Source organism: Gallinula chloropus (genome assembly GCF_964237585.1).
Source record: "Gallinula chloropus genome assembly, chromosome: 7".
NCBI classification, from domain to species: Eukaryota; Metazoa; Chordata; class Aves; order Gruiformes; family Rallidae; genus Gallinula; species Gallinula chloropus.
Window position 1 is genome coordinate 20,816,624 of NC_140092.1, and position 24,335 is coordinate 20,840,958.

General features: G+C 40.1%; 1 protein-coding gene across 1 annotated transcript in view; it reads right to left on the reverse strand.

Moving 5' to 3' along the window:
• Window positions 1–21,376, reverse strand: part of MTMR7 (myotubularin related protein 7) — a gene marked incomplete at its 5' end in the record, with an annotated part of 44,766 nt that extends 23,390 nt beyond the window's left edge. Inside the window, 3 exons of the mRNA XM_084266697.1 lie at window positions 2,257–2,419; window positions 3,454–3,576; window positions 21,353–21,376. Coding sequence (XP_084122823.1) covers window positions 2,257–2,419; window positions 3,454–3,576; window positions 21,353–21,376 — 310 coding nt within the window. The remainder of the gene's footprint in view (window positions 1–2,256; window positions 2,420–3,453; window positions 3,577–21,352) is intronic.
• Between the last annotated feature and the right edge of the window lie 2,959 nt (window positions 21,377–24,335).

Genomic DNA, 24,335 nt, shown 5'->3' on the forward strand with positions numbered 1-24,335 from the left:
TCTGTATTCTCCGATTTCAAACTTCTGTCACGGCACAGATTAGGAAGACAGTCTGGTTTCTCTCTCATCTGATAAAATGAAGTTTTAGCATAATCCATATATCTAATCTGAGCTCTTTTTAATAGAGTGCTTTTGCTAGCAGTCCCAGCTCTTGTTTTTACTGCTTGATTGTCAGAAGCATCTAGATTTTCTGTTCACAGGTACATGGGAAGTCTTTAAACATCCACCTATTAAAATATATCCAGGCTGCTTATGACTGAAGTCTGCCTCAACATAGCAAGTGTTATTACAAGATGATATCTATAGGTGGTAACAAAAATGTGTTAATAGTCAGTGTCTTAAAGGTCAATTATCACTTCTTTGCCAGCATTTACAGATCCTTGGCTAATCTTTCACAGTTATTTTGCCATAAGCATCTGCAATCTTGGTATTGCACCAGCAATAACTCTTACGGTCAGTTTGTTGCACAAAATGGCTTAATGAAGCAAAACAACCAAATTCATCTGACCTTGTTAAAATGCTGTTAACAACTAGCAAGAATAATATCAAACACTATTTTGCTCCTCTAATGTAACTAGGACATCAGATAGCACAGAATTTATTAAGGCAGCACACAACACGGTCTTCACTCAGGTTCCCCTACAATGGAATGAATGAAAAGAACAGGCAGAAAATGGAAAATAGAGCCTGAGTGAGACAAATTTTCTCCTCATTGAGCAGAGAGCATTTTCTAATGCTGAGTAACCATATTACCTAAAGAAAATGCAGCTTTGTGCCCCCAAAAAAGGACACAGCAAAGCAAAGGTACCTTTGGCTCAACTCACAATCGGAGCCTTGTAGCCTTAAGTAAGCAAAACTTTATCCTGCCTCACATGAAGACCGGATAGTTTGCTGGAGGGGGGAAACTACCCTGCAGCTGAACTATGCAGAGATCTAATTCTACAGTGCTCTTACTGCCTCTTCATTCAGACCTCCTCACCCATTGCAGTCTGCCATTGAACTTGAACTTGGGGTCCACAGCTATTCTGCCCTTCATCAGTCTCTATGTCCATACTGAGGTGTCCTGTTCTGATGCAGAGCAGTACACACGCCTCCTCCTTGCTCCAGGGAAAGAGCATTACAGAATGGCATTCCAGCATGCACAAACACATGTTTGCAGCTGAGGTCCATGGAATTAATCCAGATTTACATCAGCAGAAACTCTGAGTGATTTTGTCTAATTGTTTTAAATTTCTCTGGCCGCTTTCATCTTGCATCACCTATCAGATCAAGTTACAGCTGCTGCAGTTGCATATTACTGTTCTACTACTATCCTAATTATAGAAGGTAATTTATAAAGTTCAGGAGCTGTGCTGGCTGACTGTGCAATTTTTTCCCCTGCTACACAGTAGATAAAACAGGTGTTCTTCTAGCAAGATAAAAATTAAAGCCAATGCTGTCAGCTTTGTACAGACTGAGGCAGACATTTTCTCTGCATACTGTTAAAAAAGATATTAAAGGACACTAGTGTTGTATTTCTACAGCTACCATTTCAAATAAACAATCCAAAAGCCTTGTCAGCTGGTTCTCAGGAGAGCAGCTGTATGCAGAGGATCAGATGTTGGACTTCGATGCAACATTTGGATAGTCATTGAAAAGAGGAAAGGTTTAAAAAGGATCTTGATCTGAATTGAGCAATTCATAAAGGGAACACTCAAAACGTAGATAATAACAGGCTGAAACACAGGCAGTCCAGTGGAATAAATCAACTACTTATTGCAGAAATTTTCACTGATTTTCAGAAATTTCTGCACAGCATGGAAAGGGAAAGTTCAAATCTCGACATGACCACTAAATATATTGTAAGTTTTTTGTCACACTGGGAATGTGAAAGTTCCCTGGATTTAGAGACTTGTCAGCATTTTCCTAATTTCACAGCTACACAAGGCATCCAATAAACAACAGATACACACAAAATAACATTGTAATACATTTTATGGACTGTGATACGTTAAGAGTATTATTTTAAACTGAAGTTCATGCCATGCTTTATGGAATGGACTAATCATTATCATGTGCTTTCTTCACTGTTCCAGAAGTGATTACTTTAATTTGCCTGTCTGCTCAGAAACCCTTTCTCTCACATTTTCTCTCACTCTCAAGTGTGTCTTTTTTCTTAACCTGCAAAGGACAAAGAAGCACTGCTACATTTCTTCCATCACATTCTCCCTCTTCAAGGGATGAGAACTGACTTTTGGGACATTTTCCTTCCTATACCTGGTCGTGCCAGACGTATCAGAGATATGTAAACATCATGGCAGTCTCGTTCCTGAGGGATGACCAGCTGGATGATCTGGAAGTTCTTGCAGCGGATCAGCAATGGGCAACCAGTGGCAGTGGTGGCCTGTTTCTCAATGGAGGAAATTTGGCTGTGAAGAACCTACAAGGGAGTTGAAAATGGCTATGAAAAGTGATTCAGAACTTTAGGAAGAAAAATAGTTGTTTATAATGATGTGCCAGGGCAGGCACAGTAGCTTCCACTACTGTCTCAGAAAATCCCTGCACTCCTCTTGCAGTTTTATTCCTATCCCCAGCTTCTGGCTCAAGCAGTGCCTGATACATCACCTACAGGCAAAGAAGCACTTTCTGGGGTGTTTCAGCAGCTCAAAAATTAGCCTGGTCATGCTATCCAAAGCTTTTTGTTTGTTTGCTTTAATGCAAGCTAACAGTTGCCAGAAAAGGAGCTCTTTTCATCTGTCTGTACAATGAGAAGTTGAACTGGCATCAGTTACATAAGGCTAAAATGTTGTGCCTCCTCTTTGCCAGGAGGGTAGTCCTGATACAGCTTTCAATACTGCGTCATCATGAGATGAAACATTACAATAAGAATCAGGAGGGGAATAGTGGGACCAAAAGAGGACAAAGTGAGTAATTAGGACAAAATCAGGCAAATATTTAAAGTACATAAGAGGCTCTCAAATGGTATGACACTGGAGCTGTATCTGTACCTATAAATATACATGCAGCATATGTTACTGCTCCATCAAAATAGAGACCTCAAAAATATATATTATGGAAAAAAATAATAAAACCACAAAGTCACAGATCCAGCACAAGCAGCTGGGGAGAGAGGCAAGAGCTGACTGAGTCAAAGTAACAGTTCACATTCAAAGCATTTGCCCTCAATCTCTTCCTGGAGATAGGTGCAATGCTGCAGTTTACAGCAGCTGTTTCTCAGTCAATCACATCTGGTATTTGTAATGTGAAGGTCCTTCTACTCCTCTTACTGTGTTGCAATATCCAGAATCCACTAAAAATTTACAAAAAGTGACCAGGCTGGAATTTCCACTCTGAAGCTGTAAAAGCATCTGTAGGAACTAATTAACTGAATTTAAAGTGTTCTGTAAGTTACTGTCAAACTCCCATCAAGAAAGTGCCACACCGAGACATAACTACCAAAACAAAAATCCATACCCAGGTTTCTTTACGAGTTTCAGAACCGTTCTCCACAAATATGACATGGGTAGCTGTTAAATACAAGGTTCCTAGTGCAGCTTTTCTTGAAGATAAACGATCAAGTAACCGAACATTTTCCACCTATACAAAGAAAGAGGAGATGACATAATTAGGCTGTGACATAACCTGTCATAGTGGACATCTAAAGATGCACATTTTGCCCATTACACAGTGAGTTGTTTTCAGTACTATTTGAAATGACTATCAGAAGAGTATAATCATGGGTTTCTCCATGGGCTGCAGGGGCATCTTTCTCTCCGGCACCTGAGGCATCTCCTCCCCACCCATTCTGCCTGGCCTTGGTGTCCGCACGGCTTCTTACATCTTCTCACTCCCTTCCCTGGTGGCAAAATTCAGCTGCTTGCCTTTTTTTTGTAATCCTAAATGTGATTCCCAGAGGTGCTGTGACCATCGCTGATGGGCTCGGCCCTGATCAGCAATGACTCCGTCCTTGAGTCGGCCGATGTTTATACTCTCTGGGGCCTGCAGAGAGCTTCTGGCTGCTTCTTGCAGAAGCCACCCCTGCAGCCCCCACCTCCTCCACCAGAACCCAGCCATGCAAAACTACAACAATGGCATTTTTAATAGAGAAATTTGAACAATAAAAAAAAAAAAAAAATCAATGAGGTGGATACTAAATGGGAGGAAAACTACCTAAAACAATAACAATTTGCTACCATGGGTTTGATGCGTTTCCTACTACAATGATTTTAAAACATTAGTAATGTTTCCTTAAAAAAAACATACTGAACTGTAACAAGTGAAATCAAGGAATACTGATGGTCAGTGTCATATAATTAATAGTAAATCATCCAAATGCTTTCTTCTGGTTGTGCAATGTTGGATTTGTACGAGAACATGTGCAAACAGCAGCACAGATCTGTGCAGCCTGCGCACTGCTGTAAAAGATCTTCCAGCACGCTGACTAATCTTCTCAACATCTGCTCTTCAGTTCTTCACTCAAGACTTAAAATTTCTTTTACACACCCAGTTATTTTCAAGACTTGGGGCTGAAAACAGTTGAAGAGATACACCCCCCACCACCACCATTAAAATCAGAAGGGACCAGTCTTGTGTTTGAAGGCTGGAAACTGACTGAAATGTTGCTCTGAGAAAATGGAAGAGAGGGGAAAAAAGTGGGAACAAAGTTAAAGAAGACCTTATCACTTTGGCATTGAAATAAATGTAACTTTGCACCAATTTTCTGAAAATCAGAATTAGGTGCAACATACACAAAGAAAAGAAAATAAAGGTATCAGCAAAATCATTTTGATTTTAAATAACATAGATATTCCAGATTGAATTGAAAGTTCCTAAAATGCTCTCAAACATGGGACATTGCCATGTATTCTCTAACTTTTGCAGAAATAATTCCACTGAAATCACACCAGAAACAGAATGATGCCAGCACCTAAGAATTACCATGTTTACAATGTGTATTCCAAACCCATTACGCTATTTTAAAAATAGGAATAGAGAAATCCTTAAAACCAAAATTAACCAGTTTGGTAGCAAAATACTTGAAATCAAACAATTCATAAAACCAAGTCTTCTCCCTCAAGGCCAGTTTTAATCTGCTTTTAAAAAAAATGAAAGAGCTAGAAAGCATGGATAAAGTCTTTTCCCAGGACCATCTACTTCAGAGGTCACATATTGGGGAGTGCAGGAATTGAAGAAACGCAGCATTAAGCCAGTAAGCTTCCAGTGATAAGCAAAAGAGGAGATATAAGAGAGCAGGGATGATAGAAAAGAAAGATGTAGTCAGTGCTCCTCTAAAAGGAACCCAGAAATAACAAGAAAAAATTAAGCTTGTCTGGACAAAAAAGGTCCCTTCACTGTAGTCCATCCCACAAAGACTCTTCTGTGCAGACACTGGTCTTGCACAGAGCGGTCATCACCCCCACCCTGCAAACTGTGGTAGCTGAGGCTACAAATCACAAGCAAAGCAGACATCCACACAGGGAAGGGGCTGGGGGATGAAGTTCCAGGTCACCTAGTCCCATTTACTCCTCACTGATCAATCAGAGCCCTGTAACTGAATAATTCTAACAAACAAAGCTCTTGTTTGAGGATTTTAAATAAAGAGCTACAAATAACATAAGAGTTGGAGCTCAATAAATGGGGATAGTTGCAATAAGAACTGTGTGGGAAATCATATCTCATTAAAGCACATACAATGGCTGCACCGGCTGAGAGCAAAGCTTGACCTAGCCCTGTGGCTTATCTCTCAGAGAGAGCAGTTGCAGTTGCTGAGGGGAGAGGGTAAGAGGCAAGAGTGTACTGATGCTTCCTCATGATGTTAACCCAGCTTCTAAAATGCAGCATCTCTGGGGGCTTCCTAAGCTGAGGTCATAGTCTTTAATAGCCCTAACTGCATTTTAATTATGTAAATTTTGTTAAATAGCATTTTGAATTGCTGTAACCTACTGGCACCCACAACACTCTGTGAGAGTGAACTTCATATTTCAGCTGCATGCTGTACAAAAAAAAAAAAAAAAATAATCCCTTTTTCTTGCTTGTTTTGAACCTGCCACCTTTAGCAGGTCCACCATGCATTTGGAGAACAATTTGGTAAATGGAACATCATTCCTCACTTACTTACTCTGTGCTGCACATGCTGTTATAGATCCTTCCCTCCATCCTCACATTCCCAGAATAAAGAGCCCAAATTTATGCAGCTGTGAACTTTATGGAAACTTTTCCAAACAATCTCTTCCATACTTCTGTTTATCCTACAAGAGCTCTTTTTCTTGAGAACAGGTCAAAAGTGCCAACAGAAGTCAAGTTTTGGGTGTACAATAGATAGATTTGTGCAGAGGTGATGTTCACTGATTTTTTTCTCTTTTCAATGTTTTAAAGGTTTCAAACATTGCCTCTTTTTTGTCACCTGCTGAACACTGTGGGGTTTTATATTCTTTTTGTAACCAACAATTGAAACTCCAAGTCATATCTGCATACATAAGACCTATTCCCCACATGTATTATCCTGTATTTATTAATGATTTTGTCTATCAGTATCATGAGATGTTGCTGCAAACCCCTACAGCAAGCTTTGATTTCTCCTACCACAAATAATGTCAGTGTTATCAGTGAACTTTGCCACCTCTGGCATCTCCTCCCCTTCCTGAATCTTTCAAAACATTTAAGCTGAACATCACAGGCTTCTACAGATTCATCAGATCACTACTGATGAGTTTCCTCCATTACAAGGAGGCCTTTAAGGGCCTTTGATGATGGACATGCTCAGTGAGTTTTGGAAGATCAACCAGCTTCTATCAAATGGATCACCTCATATGTTTTTTAAAGAAATTTTTAGAGATTCTGGGATCCTCCATGAAAACTATGCTGATTCTTGCCCTGTTTATCATAGGTACCCATAAATCTACTGATTTAGAAGAGGGTTTAGAGGGTATTGCAGCTCCTAACAATTTATCAGATTGCCTCATTTACTAGCCCTGTAGCTTTTCTGTCAGGATTTTACCTATTTAAAGAGAGTGTTTGAAAACAGTTTTACTAGTAGTTTTCACCAAGCTGTTCTTAAAAATTTCTTCTGGCCTACCCTATTTTGTTTGTATATTTAACTTTTTTATGCTTTAGTTTTCCTCATTTAGGCACAACCTCAACTTGATGAAAGCCCTTTTGCTTCTAATAAAAGAATTCTTTTTATTAAAAGACATCCTCCTACTCCTTAACCCTGCTGTTTAGCTGTGCAAACCTTTTTTTTTTTTTCATTTTTTTAATGTCTTTTAAAGTCTTTTTCTGGAAGTCAGCTTGCAGTGAGCTCCCATATTTAAACAATTGTCATGACTCCCATAAACATTTTACATTTTGGCTCTCTTTCCTTTTAAACAGTTTTCACATTTTTTGTAGTTTCCTTTTTGAAGTTAAACATTGCCATGGGAGACCCCCCCTCCTTTTTTTTTTTCTCCTTTTTTTTGCTACTCCAAAAATACTGCATCTAAGTATGTTAGTTGCTGTCACACAGAGGTTCTCGCTGTATTTTGAACCAGGTCTTTCCACCACTGCCTATGACCAGGTCCTAGAGTTATTTAGAAATACTTATAATTAATTTTTTTATTTTACCTCAAGAGAAACAATTAGTCTCTGTATAAGCAAACATTAAAAAAAACCTCATTTTACTCAGAATCACCCCCTCCCACCCATTTGCCCAACCTCAATTTGGTAAATGATGCCTCCCACTGTCATTTCATTTCCTGTCTTCTAACCCTGTTTGATCTTGTTTAGGTTGCCACAGGTAACGCCACTATTTAGGTAGGACAGTTGATACTACAGACCGAATACTGAACTGCAGTCCTGAGGTGCTACAGTTCTATTTTCCTATTTAATCTTGTAACTACAATCTGTAGGGACTCCTTGCTGTTGAGACATAGATAATCCATGAGATTTGAGTCTGTTTACTTCAAGGTAATAACATCTGCTCTTTGACAGACAAGGTTTTACAGGTTGTTCCCATGTAACTTGTCACAGATACACTTGTTGCATTGATTATTTTTCTTCCCTTACGTACCTATTACATCAACATTCTCAATTATAATCAGTAACTTTGGTTTCAACTCTTTTTCCCCAAACTTTTAAGATTTGTCCTGAAACACACACATAGTCCATCCAATTGTCCATGTTTCTTTGCTCTGGTTAGGTAGAACTCTTGGCAATTTCAGTGTATTTGAGACAATGTAATTTTTCTATCCTGACAATTTTTTGTGACACAGCACAGCATCCAAAATATCATGTTTTCTGCATTCTAACATGATCCTCTCAGTTTTTCAGTACTTCAGTGTGGGTGAGTACAAGTCAGAATGAGCGCTCCTACCGGGTTCAACAAGGAAAAAGTACTGCTTGTGAGATGATTGCAGCAGGCTAAATTTTTACCTAGCCCTTATTTCTGCTGAACTCAGAGAGTACAGTAAGACTCGGTTAAAATTAGTGAGAACCTCAAAATATGGCTCGGTAGAAGTTAGCATGGTTTACTGATTAACCTACCTAGTTCTCATGTGATACAATCTGTGATTGTACTATGAGAAAAATAAAGCATGTTTACTAATAGCTTGCCTCAAGAACCACCTCATCATATCTAACATAGATCCCAAAGGGAAAGGGAACTACTTAAGTGTGACTCCACCTGGATTCAAATCCACAGTTCTGATTTATAGTGAGTGGCATGAAGTACCTTCAGGAGCTCTTAAGGGTCTTAAAGATCCCAAGAGCTTGTCCTAAAAACACTCTGCATAACCTCTTGCATGGATTGACATGGTTTTCATCTGAGCTCCATCTGTGTTTCTTCTGCCCAGTTTCCAGTTACTCAAACTCTCTGAAAAAGTGTATTTCACACATGGACAGGGAAAAAAAAAAGGAAAGTAGAACAGAGCTAGTCTCAATCTTAGATTTCATTCTGCTGATCAAAGGATTCAGAGAAGGAGCCTTCTTTCTTCTTCCACACCCTCCCAATCAGGAAAAGAAAGCCAAATCAAACAATGTCTTTAAATAGTCTAGCGGGAATGAGAATATGTTCATTTCCACATGAGAGGAACATAGGTTGCAATAGTGCTTTGGAAGAACTGGAGTTTTTCTATCTAGAAAGTAGCAGCATGCTGAGAAATTGGCATTGGTACCAATCAAGCAAACTAAAAAATCAGTAAGGGATGATGCTGCAGTAATACATCTCCTACTTTTTCTCCCAAAACTGCTTTGTTTTTTACCAAAGGTGCTGAAGACTTTATTGGGGAACCTAAGAGCTCATTTGTGTTACTGACACATATCATGAAGAAGCATACACACCACATAAATGTGCTTAGCCTAAAATAAACAGCTGGTGGAAGACACCAGATCTGAAAGAATATAAACCCCAGCCTGTAAAGCTCAGAGTTGGAAGAGCTGAAGGAGCAAAAAAGAAAGCATTAGTCAAGCCACTCCGGAGAGTGGCATCTAAATAAAAGGTTTAATAATTTATTTGAAGCAGTTGCCCCTGTCATTTATTTGTGCCTGATGACTATGGTTGTCTAGGCTTAAAGAAAAGACTGCCAAGAGACTTATTTCAATGATTACAGCCCCTTACATGGGGATAAATAAAGTTGGCCAAAAACTCAATGCAACACAGATGACAGAAAAAAGGAGGCAAAAATAGAAGTTAAAGGGAATGCAGATTAAGAACAGATGGAAGGCACTTTTTACTCAGAGAATAAACATGACAAATGACTTAGGAACAAGGTTTCCAGGAGGTCATTCAAGAAAAAAATGTCATATTAGGGAAAAGCATGGGTCAAATCTTTATTCAGGCACAACTCACATCAGTTTCAATGGGACTCCCACCTAAGGAAAAATGGCAAAGAGATGACCTTGAAAGTGTTCAGAAATGTTGGCATGCCAAGATGATAAAAATATCTAGGTACCCTAATTTGGTTGTGGTTTTAGTACAGATTGCTGCTTGAAGAAGATCTGAATGCACAGACTACTTGAAAATGCTTCTTGAAAACGCTACCTTCATCTTCACTTCTTTAAGATGTCTCATTATCTCCAAACTCACAGCAGCATCCTAGAAAAATGCAGAAGTTGTTGCTACTTTTTTTTCTGTACTGTTCATAACTGCTCATGGGGAAGCTCTTTCACAGAAATGCAGGATCAGTTCTGACTGTGGACTCAGACTCAAGTAGGGAAAGGAAAGAGAAGTGAAGCTGAATGGCACATTGGTCAGACTGGAAAAAAAGCCCCACCTTGGAGCAAAACTTCAGTCCCACTTCACTTTGCTTCCTGACACAGCACCACTCATGCAGCAGGGAGATACTATCTGACACAAAATGGTCTCTGCTTTAGGATTTTCAAATAAAATGAGATTTTTTTTTTTTTAATTAGGAGAAAACATTCTCAAAGAGTTTTGTTCTCACTACATCAGTTTTCGGTCTGTGTGCTTGCTTGCCATGTATTATGTAACTTGAAATAGAAGACACTGCCAGTTCTGACATGGTAAGCACTGAGCTGCCCTTTACAACTATCACTGTGCACCTGGAAGAATAACGCCAGAGGAAACCATGTCTGGCAGCCAAGAAAAGAATAGCTCTGCTCCCATGTATCTCCAGGTGCTCCCTGCTCCTTTAGGAAGAAGAACTTACCACAAAAAAAAGGAAGAAAGGCCAGAAAACCCTCTCAAGCCTGGAGAAAGTTGCTAATTAAAGATAAGCAGGGGATGTCCTAGCTCAGGCCACATCATCAGGAGCTTCTCCATTGTTCAGCCAGTTAAAAATCATTGCTTTACTACAAAAGCCTGTTGAAGCAAGTTCCAGATAAAAGCTGATGAAGTACCTTGACATTTGACTGTACAAAGAAGATTCATCAATTCTTCAAAAGCAAAGATGCTTTCACAACAGCCTATGGTACTGAAAAGGTTGACCTAAAGCCAAGGAATGGCAGGCTCTGGTGAGGTTAGTTTAGTAGCACTCACTTAGCCCTAGAAAGGCTGCTTCTTGCCCATCCAGGGTTTCATCTTCCCTTGGGCTTCTAGACTGCCTGGGGATTTCAGCCGCCTACACTACTCACCTTGTGATGTTACACGTGTGAGGAAAAGGAAGAAGAAACTGAATCCTGGGAATCAGTGACAGGATCCTGATGGGTTTCAGCGCTGCAGGCACGCAAAAGCTGAGGGAAGAGCTTGTGCAAGCCAAAAGACTGAGCTTAATGAGAAAAAAGGAGCACAGCTGGTATGATTTGAGGCCAAGTGGAATATTTGAGCTTTCTTCACCCTGGTTGACCCCAGCTTTCCATGTGTTTAGCATAATTCCTAAGGGTGAAAAAATGCAACATGCAAAGAACCCCAAATGCTATCATAATTTTTTCACACAAAGATAGTATAGTATTCTCTTTATTGAATAAAATATACAAGAAGTGATCTTTTTGCACAAACTTGGAGCAAGAATAAAGGAAAAATGAATTGCCAATTGATGCTGCTATTTAATGTGGTTTCTATTCTATTTCATAAGAATCATGAAAACTGTAGCTGATCCATGTAATTTTTTATATTTCCATCTCTGAAGTGCAGTAAAATAAAGAGCAAGAGAGTTGGACGGTTGCATATGTCAAAAGAATCAAAGCCAGAAATAGTAAAATCATTAAATTTCAGTAAAGAGACCTCAAACTCAGCATTGTAAAAAAGTTTCCTCAGGGCAAACCTGGCAGGATGGGGGAAAAAGTTCAAGAACAATCTAAGCAAGTCTAATTTGCTAAAGGACTAAATAATGGAAAAGAGCTGGGAAGAAAAAAAAAAAAAAGGGAATGCCTCATAATCTTAGCAAGACAGTAAACCAATTACCTAACAAGTTGGCTTAAAAAACCCTTATTATCTGCTGAGGCTTATAGAAAAGTGTGAGGTCAGTACCATATTATCAGATATAGCTGAGTAGCAGTAGTATAACAGATGCAATCAACAGTAGACTATTACAAGTATAGATCAAAGTGCAATGTGGTGCCAACATCATAAGACAACATCATACCACAATATGTTTTTTCTTTTAGTCTATGTTAGATCTCATTTATCTAGAAAAGGACAGGAAAGCAACTGAGGAACTTCCTAATTTCTCTGATTGTTCTATTAAAAAGCATCTATCAGCTTTAATATAGGAAAATAAATTAATAAATCTACATCGTTTAGATTTAGTTTTAAAAAAAATACACAGAAAACTATTGTATTGCTCAGAGCAGTAAGATGGAGCAGGGAGCAAGAATTCTGCATGCAGCCAAGGGACACTGAAAAGAAGCATGTGTTTAAATTCCTCTGTTTGACACAGGCTTTCCTGTTCCACGCTCAGGGTTGTGGCATGTTCAGCATCCTATGGAAGAGCAGCAGCACAGGCCATGTCAGCTGTGCAGGCCACACAAGATTTACATTAAAGATGCACTTGCAGAACTCCCTTTTCTCATGGTAGGAATCTGTCTCTTTCAGCTGTGAACACCTGCACACCAGGAAATTCTGTGGCAAACAGATCGTTCCTGTATCTTACAGACACTGATACACCAAACACCACCCACTCGCGCCCATTAGCAGCAGGGTTAGAGATTCCAGCCTTGACAACTTCAAAGCCAAACTTCCCAAATCCACAACTCCAACCTCAGTCTCCTACTATGCACAAACAGAAATCAAAGAGTACCCTACTGTCTTGATGATTTTCAGTACCATTTTTTAAGTGCAGTAAGTTTTAGAGTAACCGGTTTAGACATAGATATCAAGATGGTAAATTAAAGTATGTGGTTTTCCATGGTTTTTAAAGCTTGTTCTATGATTTTATCCAGCTGCCTCTCTATTGAGGGTCACATTATTGAAAATATGAAGCCTGGCATAGAAAATCCAAAGGAGGTCTGCCAGCTCTGGGGTTAGGAAAATATTTATTTTATTATGGACTTAACAGAGCAATCTAAATCTAAAAGGAATAGACACAAAACTAGAAATCTAAAGACAAACTACCTTTCCAGCTAATACAGTGATTCAGTATATGGACCACATAATGGAGAAAGTGCCGTCCCACTCACACAATGTGGGGAAAAAACAAGGTATTTGGAGAAAGATTTGATTTATTGGGTTTTTTAAAATAGCACTACAACCAAAATAGAAATAAAGTGCATATTGCAAACAGGCACTCATATGAAAATCGAGTTTCAAAAGTGAGAAAAGCATTCAGAATAGAAGGGACTTAAGGTTTATTTTACATTAACTAAGCCAAGTGAAAACGGAACCAAAACCATAAGAGCCAAAATGCTAGAACCTGAGTCTTTTCAAGCCAGAGGAATTCTTTCATTGCCTTAAATGACCTTTGGATTAGGACCATTAGCTCCATCAACACTCATGCTTCAGGACATAAATCTGGAAACATCTTCCCAGATGGATTATGCTTTCCCTCACTTCCTTTTATGCAGCCTGTTAGCATTCTGGATCAGGCGTCTGATTCAGAATACTAGTCTGACCTAGTGAAACAGCTCCTGCGCTCACCTAGCAAGTCATTCACCTCACAAAGGTCAGTATGCTCCTGGACTCACCGTAGATTAGATATAACCAGTAAACATTGAATTAGATATTATTTAAATGGTCAACTATCCTACAGACTCTGTTTTAACAGCTTTACTCATTTCACATGACACTTCCAATGGGATGATAACAGATTAAGGAAGGAGCAGTGGATGAAGAGGTCCAAAAGTGATTTTCTGTTTTTTTTTCAAAAGAATGTAGATTAATATACCACTATGAAAAATGCTGCACATTACAGAAGTGAGAAAACAGATCTAAGAGTCATGAACAGATGAAATTGTTTACTACAAAAGAAAATGAAGAAGGCATTAGTGCCATCTAAGTTTCAGTACTTTATTTAGGTAACTAAGTTAGAAGCTTATGCACATGAAGAGTAAGCGTTAAATGGAGACTGTGAATTTCAACTAATGGGACTCTGGAAACTCCTTTGACTATGTCCATAGAACCTCTGTTCTTAAATTATATACCTAACACTAAAGAGGAAAAATGTCATCCCTTGGGTAGCGATGCCCAAAAGGAAAAAACAAACAGGAGAAAAAACAATATAAAGTTCACCCAAATAAATAGAAAAGTGAAATTTTGGCTGAAAGTGCACTCCAAAATTCCAGTCTACTGTATCAAGAATACTTCTATTCTTCTGTAGCAAGTTACATGAAAAACTGCAGTAGCATACCATCATTTAGATAATAATTCATTATGTTGCCAATAGAAAAATTGTAACCAACTTTACAAAATAAGTTTTTTTATGGATCATGTAGCAGTTTTACCTGTGCCACCTACTCCAAGCTCAAAAAAAAAGGGAGAAAAGTGTGATAATTGTTAATCTTTTGAAATTCCAGCAACAGAACATAGGGTTTTTTCTGCTGCCCCACCATATAACAATGCTGGGCCAATTGCATCTCTAATACTAATAAATTTTGCATAGGTAACAAAATTAGAGAATGGCATAGAAGACTGCAGGACTGTGGTGTGCTCCTGCACTGAATCTGCCAAAGCTGGTTTGGTTCCTTGCCCTAAGCAACGTACATCTGGTGCTCATGTGGCAAACAGAAATAGCCAGTGTCTTGGCCCATTCTGGCTTTGTTTTTTCTTATCCCTGCAGAATGTCCCTGTTGGAGCAAGATGAGGTTCAATCTGATACATTAAATCTAAAATCTATCTATGTTGGAGGCATTTCCAGGGCAATTGAAATGAATGAAATATTTTGTTTACATTAAAATTCCAGCAAGAGAAAAGATGGGTGTAACCAATGGAAAATGAAACTACTATTGATGAAAATGTCTTCTGTTTTGGTATGAAAAATGATGCCTTTGAAAGTTTTTCACTTTAGATGAAGACTCCTTGGCCATTTAAACATAGCAACACTTCACTTGGAAAACTTCAATACATCATTTCACAACTTGAAATTTCATCTGCTCACCCCTACTTTGGGAGACTCCCATCCCTTCGACAGCTCTCCTGGAGAGCTGGCATCCTGAAAACACTCTGAAACTCAGAACTGAGACCCCCAGCTCCAAGCTCTAGAAAGGGGAGTTTTGGGGAAGGTGAAAAGGCTTCAGCTCCTGAGTGTGGACTCAGGAACCAAAAGCCAGCTATGGCTAGGTCTCCAGATTGTAGGACTGACTAAAGAGCTCAGAAACCCCAAAGTGTCCAATTTCACTGCTGACTCAGATCCCTGCTTCCAGGAAAACAGGCAAACTCTCCTAAGAACCCTGATGATGCTTTCACAGAACTTCAGCAAGAACAATAGCCTTCTGTAACTCATTTTGGTCTCCAAATGAGAACATGTCAATTTAAAATTAATTGAAAAGTTCCTAGTAAGGAAAAACAAAATTTTAAGAGCTAAAGACTAGAAAGAAGGCAGACTCCAACAGAAACACTCCAAAGGAAGGAAAACAGCAACACTACAACCTGGCAAGCCTGGGAGAAAGGGGAAAAACCAACATCCAAATCCATGAACAAGAAAAAAGAAATACTGTGCAGGGAGCAAAGCTTCTGCCAAAAGCTTCCATTATAACAAGACAAAGTCTGGTATTCACATATATGTAGTAGGAATGAGCCAAACTAAACCCATTATATGGGGGGGAAAGGAAATCCAAGACCAAAAAAGCAATTCTGTCTATGTGATTCACTGAAATTACGCCACAGTATTTCTTTGTAGCAGGAGTTAATTTCATTTCACTGATAATGGAATTATCTTGAAACCCACCCAAATCAAAGACAGTTCTGGATCTCCTCCAGTTCCAAAAAAAACCCATATTAACTGACTTAAATGATAAAGATATTAAGAAAACTGAGGCTGAGGTTGGCAATCCCCAGCTGGATTGTAGGCCAGACAAGTTAGCTACCAAAGTATGATCTCTGAGTGAGGTAAGCTGTAAATACAATTTGTATATAGTTTGCAACCCATACTGTAACCAGGCTGTGGTTCTCACATCTAGTCAAATATAGATAAAGCTCAAAAGTCCACAATTCTCTGAGGTAGATTAGGGAGAAAAAAGAAAAAAAAAAAAAGAAAAAAAAAGCTTGGATGGGAATTTAATTAAACTGGTATCATGAATACACAATAACCACGATTTGCAAGACCTGACATTTTCTGACTAAATCTTTTGTGATAATTGCTGTTACAAGATTTTGTTTAAACTGACACTAATAAGCAGGTCTCTTGGTGACTCTAATTCAAAACAAATATTTTCAGAGCAAATTCCACACTGAGATACTAAATCCAATCCCACATCACCTAGATGTCCTCTGCGGTTCCTATTTTAATTTTACCCAGTTCCACTATTGAATGCCAAACCACAGAATGCTTTTCAGCATAGTGTGTTACAGTGCTCATTTGCATTAAATATACTGTATGTGCTCAAAGTTCCACAACACAAAGCTGGAACAAATGGAACTCAAAGAAAACCAAACTGCATTCTAAATAAGGTTTATTAACAAGGAAAAAAATCTCTAACACATAACATCAGTCAAAAGTGTCAGGAATTAGTATAGATGGTTTAATGCATCACTTGGAGTATTAGCACTCAAGTAGAATGATGTTTGAAGTCATTAAGTGTGTCTGGCCCTAGAATAGGTTAACCATTTCCTAACCATGATATAAAGCTAGAAAACAGTTATGTCAATGTAAGGTGCACTGCTCTAAGCTGTTTACTTGGAACAGAAAAGTGAATACTGTTCACTTTTACATAACACTTGAAAAGCAGAAAACCAACTTGGCACTCAAAATGAGGGTGAAGTAAAGTGCCTACTGTAAGATCATGACCCAAAACACCAACAAAAGGCAAGGGCCATGCCAACCTTACCTTCTCTGCCATTTCTAAATAGCAAACTAAAAGTTTAGCAAAGAGCTAGAACCATGGTGAAGTGCCTGTGGCACTCCATACCCTGCCTTCTAGAGGAAGCAGCCAGCCCACATCCCCAGGTGGTTCCTGATGGCTCAGAACTGCTGCCACCCTCCTACATCACTGAAGTGAAATTGAACTTTTCCAAAAAGAACAGTAATCTGTAGAATAACTTCACTATAGTATCAATTCCTATCTCAATGGAAGGCTCACAGAGAGCAATGGTAGAAACACTGGCTTAACTTAAAAACAGGTGGAGATCCAGCAACCCAGGAGATGAAATTAAGGAGTAAAGATTAGGCAGCCTAGGCTAGATTTTGCCATTGACCTAGATGGGTGCCTGGACAATTTTTTTGTCATTAACATATGTCATATCTAAAATGGATACAAATGATAAGGGTTTCCTGATGGAGGCATTGGGAGAATTTACTTGTATAATGAAGCTTTTTGAATGAAAATGAAGAACTGTGGAAAGGAGAATACTCTTGAAAACAAAAGGAAAGAGCACTCATTGCCACATGCTGGAAATATGTTTTGGTAGAAAGATTTGTTGTTATCAAAAGAAACGACAGTGTATCATCAATTCTGCCTGAAAAAGGGATCACTGAAAGGAAATACCTCACCATAGCATCACAAAATGAAAGTACTTGAGCAACTCAAGTCATCCCAAGTATTGTTAACAAGAAATACTGAGCCAAATGATTTCTGAGCTAACTTCACTGAAGACAGCTGTTACTCTGTGGTTAAATCTGATGCATTCTTTATTATAAGAAGGCCATTCAGTAGGCCTGTTGCCAATATATAAAGACAAATGGTATGGAACAGCAGTAAATGAGGTAACTGATTAGCAACAGTGCATGAAATCTCCCTGTGAAGTAAACATAGCTTTAGAGCTTGTTTATCTGTCAACCTATGTGTGTCCAGACATATCTCTACGCATATTAACAAGACGTGTTTCTAGTCTGTGCAGAAGTATTGTATTGCTTATTCATTTTTCATGACTGTTATGAGCAGTTTGTCACATTCTGGGTTTTGGCAGTTATCCTAAACTATATTGCTGCTCAATCCATACTCATGGCAGACAGTGGTTTCACTTATTTCTAATTTTTAGAATATTATTAGAGTCATATGATTCTATTTAGCAATGAGTGCTAGCAACTCTTAAATATACTGAAATTATGCCCTTCATATGTAGTATGACATTTACTTTGTGAAGACATCATTACTGCATATGTATGTATGTAGAAACACACATCATGCATGCACTCTGTGTTCTATCAACAGTATAAAGATAGAATAGCATTCAGCACATAAAACAGTGCATTAGGGACTTGGTTATCCAGAGGTCCAGTGAAGGTCCAGGAGGTCTAGGGAATACAATTTCAAAAATAACAAAGAAAAACAGTTCTGCCTAACAGACAACTGTCAAGGGAAGTGGTTACTATTGACCTGGTACTTTTACTTGCTAAGGAGAGACAACAGTTAAATTCTTCAGAAGACTTAAAGGTATGATGTGTTTTTGTAAAAGACTACACAAGGTACCATCAGCAAAATCATGTAGTTTTGTCAACAGCATGTGAATTGTTGAGCAGGTGGATACGCAGAGTCTGTTGGGAAAGAACCAGAACTTTGCAGCAGCAAATCCTGCTGAAATCCTGTGATGCTGCCGCGAAGCAAATAGGTAAAGGTGACCTAGAGGACATAATATATTTAGAGTCCCAAAAAAAGCTTTTGGCAATCAAAGGTTATTAGAGAAACTAAGTTGCCATGGTACTGGAGGAAATGTCCATTAACAGAGAAAGGTGGTTAAAGGACAGGAAGCAAAGACGGTGGGTTAATGGTCTCTTTTCAGGATGGAGACAAGTCATCAGTGAAGTCCTACAAAGCCTGGTGCTGGGATTGGTTTTATTCAACTTTCTCCATGACCTGAAGAAAAGGATAAACAGTGAAATCCTCAGGTCTATGGATGATCATAAGCTGTTTTAGGTAGCCAAGTGCCTTACCTGTGGCATAAAACCTTAGAAAAGCCTTGCAAACCAGTGTAGGCAAAAGAGACGCAGAAGAGCTTCAGTATAGAGAGATGTGAAGTAACGTGACACAGGAAAAACAATTTAAGCCATATCTATATGACCACAGCCTCAGAATCGATAGTTACCTCATAGGAAAGATATCTTGGGGTCGTTGTTGACATTTCTCTGAAATTATCAGAATCTGGTGGGTTGTGATCAAGGGGCACAGCTCAGGTGAACATGGGACTGTTATTCACCAAATCCTCAAAGCAGTGGGTATTGAATGAAGCTACTAAAAACTTCTTAACAGATAGAAGAAAGTAATTTTTTGTACAGCCATAATCTTCTTGCTTCCATGCAGGCTGTGGAGGCAGAGACTGGGAGCATGTTGAGAAGGAGTTTTGGGAAACTCACACAGAGATGTCCATAAACAGAGACTAATCAAAATAGGAAGGGTTAGACCCTAACACAACTGTGGATGCTGAGATCAGACAGAACGTGGCCAGGTTTATATGCTTTCCTTCTGCCACTGTCAGACACAGAATAATGACCTGAATGAACTATTCATCCAACTGGTATGTAATTTCTTTCTGCTTTTTTATGACAGCTATATCAGATTTATTTTAGTATTTACAAACCATCACTCACTACAGTTATTTTTTTTTAAATGACTGGAATTTTGTTTTCAGATGTTTTAAAATGTATTGATTTTCTTTAGCATGGGATTTATCTTGATTTTCCATTTGACTGAGTTTGCAAATCAAGGAAAGTGTGTCATTAATCTGAGATTAATACCTTGAAAGAGCAGGGCAGTTGCTTGTCAGATTTCTCCCAGGACAAAATTGGACAGAGTCAGGAAATGTGATACCAGAGACATGATACAGTGAGAATCCCCCTATACTCACATAGCTTTCCCCCGCCTATTTTTACATTGCTGGCACTGGAAATCATTTAACAATAAATTCCAAATTATCAAAACCAAATTCAGTAAATCCAAAATAAACAAACAAAACCCCAACACTGTTCTTGTGGCTGATTTCAAGCTGAGATTTTTTAGCAAACAAATCAAAGATATCAACTTTGTTAGGTAACTGACTTGTCAGCATATTTAAGAGTACTGCAAAGATGTAGTATTTCAATCCCAACACATGTTGAATGTCATGGCTTTTCTACATTTATGTAAGAAATTTGAAAGGATATTTGTGTCACTTGTACCTTTAAAGCATGCCTTATAAATTACTTTGTTACATTAGAGAGATAATTTTTAGCATAGCTATAATGTAAGGGAATGCCAGGAACCTAGACTGCAGAATCACATTGCATTGAGTAAGATTTTCAGCATCTTGACTCATCAGCACAGTATCTTCTCGCAGCTCTTGGACACAGAAATGGGTCTTACATAGACATAGTGGCATTTTAAGGACCTGCTTGCAGAAGAGCTGCCATTGCCTGCAACAGGGACTTGCCTAGGCCTTCCGTTCACAGCAATACAACTATTTTTAGGATTTTCTTCTACCTCTATTAATCTGCTTTCACAGCTAATGGTCAGGAACATCTGTTCAGACAACTTCCACTGATCAATTCCCACTTGCGGTAGGGCACATTCTTACTCTTCTGATACTCTTCCTTTCCACAAAGGCAGATAACAGATAAACGAATGAGAGAAAGGGTAGTTGCTATAAATGTCTTAACACCTAATGTCTTAACGCCCAAGACCCCAGGTGAAATAAAAAAAAGAGGCCCTCATCTCAAATTCATGTCCTCAGGCTAAACATTGATAACAAACAAATAGGCACAAAGCACAAATAAATTCTTAATCACAAGGGCCTGAGTTAATAAATAAATAAATAATATGCAAATAAATCCCACCCCCACCTCAAATTAACCTACTGCTCTCATTCTTTTATTTTTTTTAACCTAAATTTTTTGCACATCAAAACCTGTATCTTCTTTTTTTAGAGCAAGGTGGCAATTTTGTTAATAAATACAGGCCTCGTGCTTAGAAAGTTATATGTATTAAAAAAGCATTACCCTGACCAAATGCGGGCATACAAACGCTAAACAAATCAATCAGCAGCTCTGAAATACCGGGATAAAGTAACGGCATCTGAAAAGCAGGTGTGGGTACCTACCGCTCACAGACGGCGTCTGTGTTAACAGCGGGGATTGAATAAGCGGCAATTAACACGCCCGATAGATCCCCAGCCCGCCTCGCTAAACAGGGCGTTCACCGCTCGGCGGATTTTGGGGGGATTTCATAGCAAACTGGCTTTAAAAGCCCCAACCCCCGCAGCCGCTACAAAGCAGGCTGCGCGCAGCCTCAGGCCCGCAGGGCTGCGGCCAAAGCCTCCTTACAGCTGACCTGGGAGCCGGTGGGGATGCTGCGGCGGCCGGGGATGCTGCCGAGGCCGGGGCTCCCGGCCGGCCTCTTCCCGCTGGTCCCAGCCCGGCCCCGCTGCGCGGCCGCGGAGACCCACCTTGGGCATCCGGATGTGCTCCATGGCGGCGGCGCAGAGCCCAGTTCCTCATGCACCTCCCGCAGCCGGCAGAGAAGCAGACGCACGCACCTGGGCTCCCTCCTGTTTTCTCCTGCCAGCCCTGCTATACATAAAAGAGATAAATTTAAAAAAATAAAAATGGATTTTTTTTTTTTTTCCCCTCGCGTTTTCCGGCGCAGGTAGTAAGGAAAAAGGGAGGATTTATCCTAAGCAGATGATGTGCCCGTGTTTCGATGCTGGCTCCACCTCCCCGGCAGCTGCCATGCTGCCCAGGCGCCGGGGATGCTCCGCGCGCGCCCCGGCCGCAGCCCTGGGGGATCCTGGTCCTCGGCGGTGGCTTGCTTGCCCGGGCGCCGAAAAGCACAGCCTGGAGATGGCTGCTCAGCGGGTTGCAGGCTTATTATCGCATCACTCTCTCTTTTTTTTCAGGAAAGAGAAGATCAGAAACATAAAAGGGAGCTCTGTCTGAGAGACTCCCCCCGGTTTTTGTTCCCTGGCCTAGCGGGTGCTGCATCTCAAAGGCTGTGCTTACTGGAACACGAGCACTGACTTTTGTTTCCCTCAAGCTCTGCATGTCTGCTTTTTCTGTAATTCACAATATTGCGGCATCATCAGGTTTGCACAAGAGGAGATTCTTTGTGACACAACATCTTTCAGCCTTACTTCCAAAATTCCTTGCCCCATCTTTCACATTACCTGGTCCAAGAGATGTGTTACCTCTTGGAACAGAAGGAAATGCTTACAGAGATGGCTTCCCCAGCTTACCTGCACAAAGATGAAGAACAGGTATCTCCAACCGTCTTTGAATCGCTACCACGTTCCGAGAAAAAAGACAAACTTCCCAGAGTTTATGCCAAGGTCCAAATGAGGTGCTAATGTAATGTGTCTGATAAAACATAGCCCCTGAGGCTTGTAAAATGCTCAGGTGTTCTGTATTGCTCAATGTATTCCAGTAATCCTTTATAGAGACTAGCTTTATCACAGCATAGAATCCACTGCGGAGACCTGTCAGACTATGCAAAGGCCACTGGAAGAGCAGCAGAAACTCCCTATATAAACTCCCAATATATCCTTCTCTGGCCTGCAGAGAACAAGGCATACTTAATCTATTCTGTGAAAGCTAAAATATGGGCTGAAAATAAGATTGGCCCTCCAAAAAACATGAATACATTTTACCCCAAAGGGAATGGAATAGTGGGTATGGCTGTACTGGCTCCAGTCCTGCCACTCCCTTGCTAAGGCATGGCCAGATCGTTCAGCATCATGAGGGTTTTTTATGCCAACTCTGGTGAAACAGAAGCTGTAATTCAGTGGAAGGTGTCCATAAAAGTGCATGAATTGCATACAGTGTGGACTTCACAAGATTCTTGATCAGCAGCATATTTTGTTCTCTAGTTTAGGCCAGAGCTATCAGAAGCAATTAAGAATAAACCAACCCTAAAATATGCTTCCTTTGTAGTTATGGCTGATGTGATACATTATCATCTTTTGGCACTTGCTGTTGCCAGTAAGTAAAGTTGGAAGAAAGCAGAGTTATACTGCCAATCCCCAGAGGTGTTTACTTTTTCTGTTACATCTTGTGATTCATTACAGCCAAGTTTAAGTCCTACTGTTGATGATGACTCTCAGACTTAAGTGAGAACATGCTTTATCTTTGCTTCCCATTTGTCAAGAGTTGCAAACCTAAAACTCTCTCTTAAATGAGACAGTTTATGTGTAGCTCTCAGCTGCCCAACATTCTGCCAGAGCTTTTGACCTGTCTTCGGCTGGTAAAATAATGGGTGAATGGAGCTATAAACAGAACTTGAATTATGCCTACTGGGCTTGTGCAAAGCACTTGACACTGTCCCACACAACATCTTTGCCTCTAAATTGGAGAGACATGGATTTGATAGATGGACCACTCTGGATAACGATTGGTTGAATGATCACACTCAGATTCACAGTCAAATGCTCAATGTCCAAGTGGAGACCAGTGACAAGTGGTGTTGCTCAGGGATTAGTATTGGGACTGATGCTATTTAACAATCTTTGTTGGTGACATGGACAGTGGGATTGAGTGCACCCTCAACAAGTTTTCTGACAACACCAAGCTGTGTGGGATAGTTGACATGCTGGAGGGAAGGGATGAGGTCCAAAGGGACTTTGACAGGCTTGAGAGGTGGGCATGCAAACTGCATGAAGTTCAACAAAGCCAAGTGCGAGGTCCTGCATGCGGGTCGAGGTAATCCCAAGGAAAACTACAGGCTGGGTGGCAAGTGGATTGGGAGAAGCACTGAAGAGAAGGACTTGGTTGTGTCAGTGGATGAGAAGCTCAACGTGATCTGGCAATGTGAGCTTGAAGTCCAGAAAGCCAACCTTGTCCTGGGTTGCATCAAAAGCAGCATGACCAACAGATCAAGGGAGGTGATTCTACCCCTCTGCTTTACTCTGGTGAGACACCACATGGAGTACTACATCCAGCTCTGGGGTCACCAACACAAGAAGGACAAAGAACTGTTGGACCAAGTCCAGAGGATCACCATGAAGATGATCAGAAGGCTAGAACACCTCCCCTACAAAGCCAGGCTGAGAGAGTTGGGCTTGTTCAGCCTGCACAAGAGGTAATGGCCTTAAGATGAATGGGGGTAGATTTAGATTAAATATTAGGAGGATGGTGAGGCACTGGAACAGGTGATGGAGGCCAGGTTGGATAGAGCTTTGGGCAACCTGGGCTAGTGGAGGATGTCCCTGCCCATGGCAGGGGGTTGGAACTAGGTGATCTTTGAGGTGCCTTCCAACCCAACCCATTCTATAGTTCTATGATACTGCAGTTGTCATGGGAAGCTGCAGTAAACACAGCCTTCTAAAGATATTTTGCATCAGTTGCTACCTACCCAGGTGGGCCCAGATTTCAATCATCTCACCAAGAAAATACTTCTGGACTCAGTGCTGGCAAGAAGTGGTTTGTGAGCCACACTTT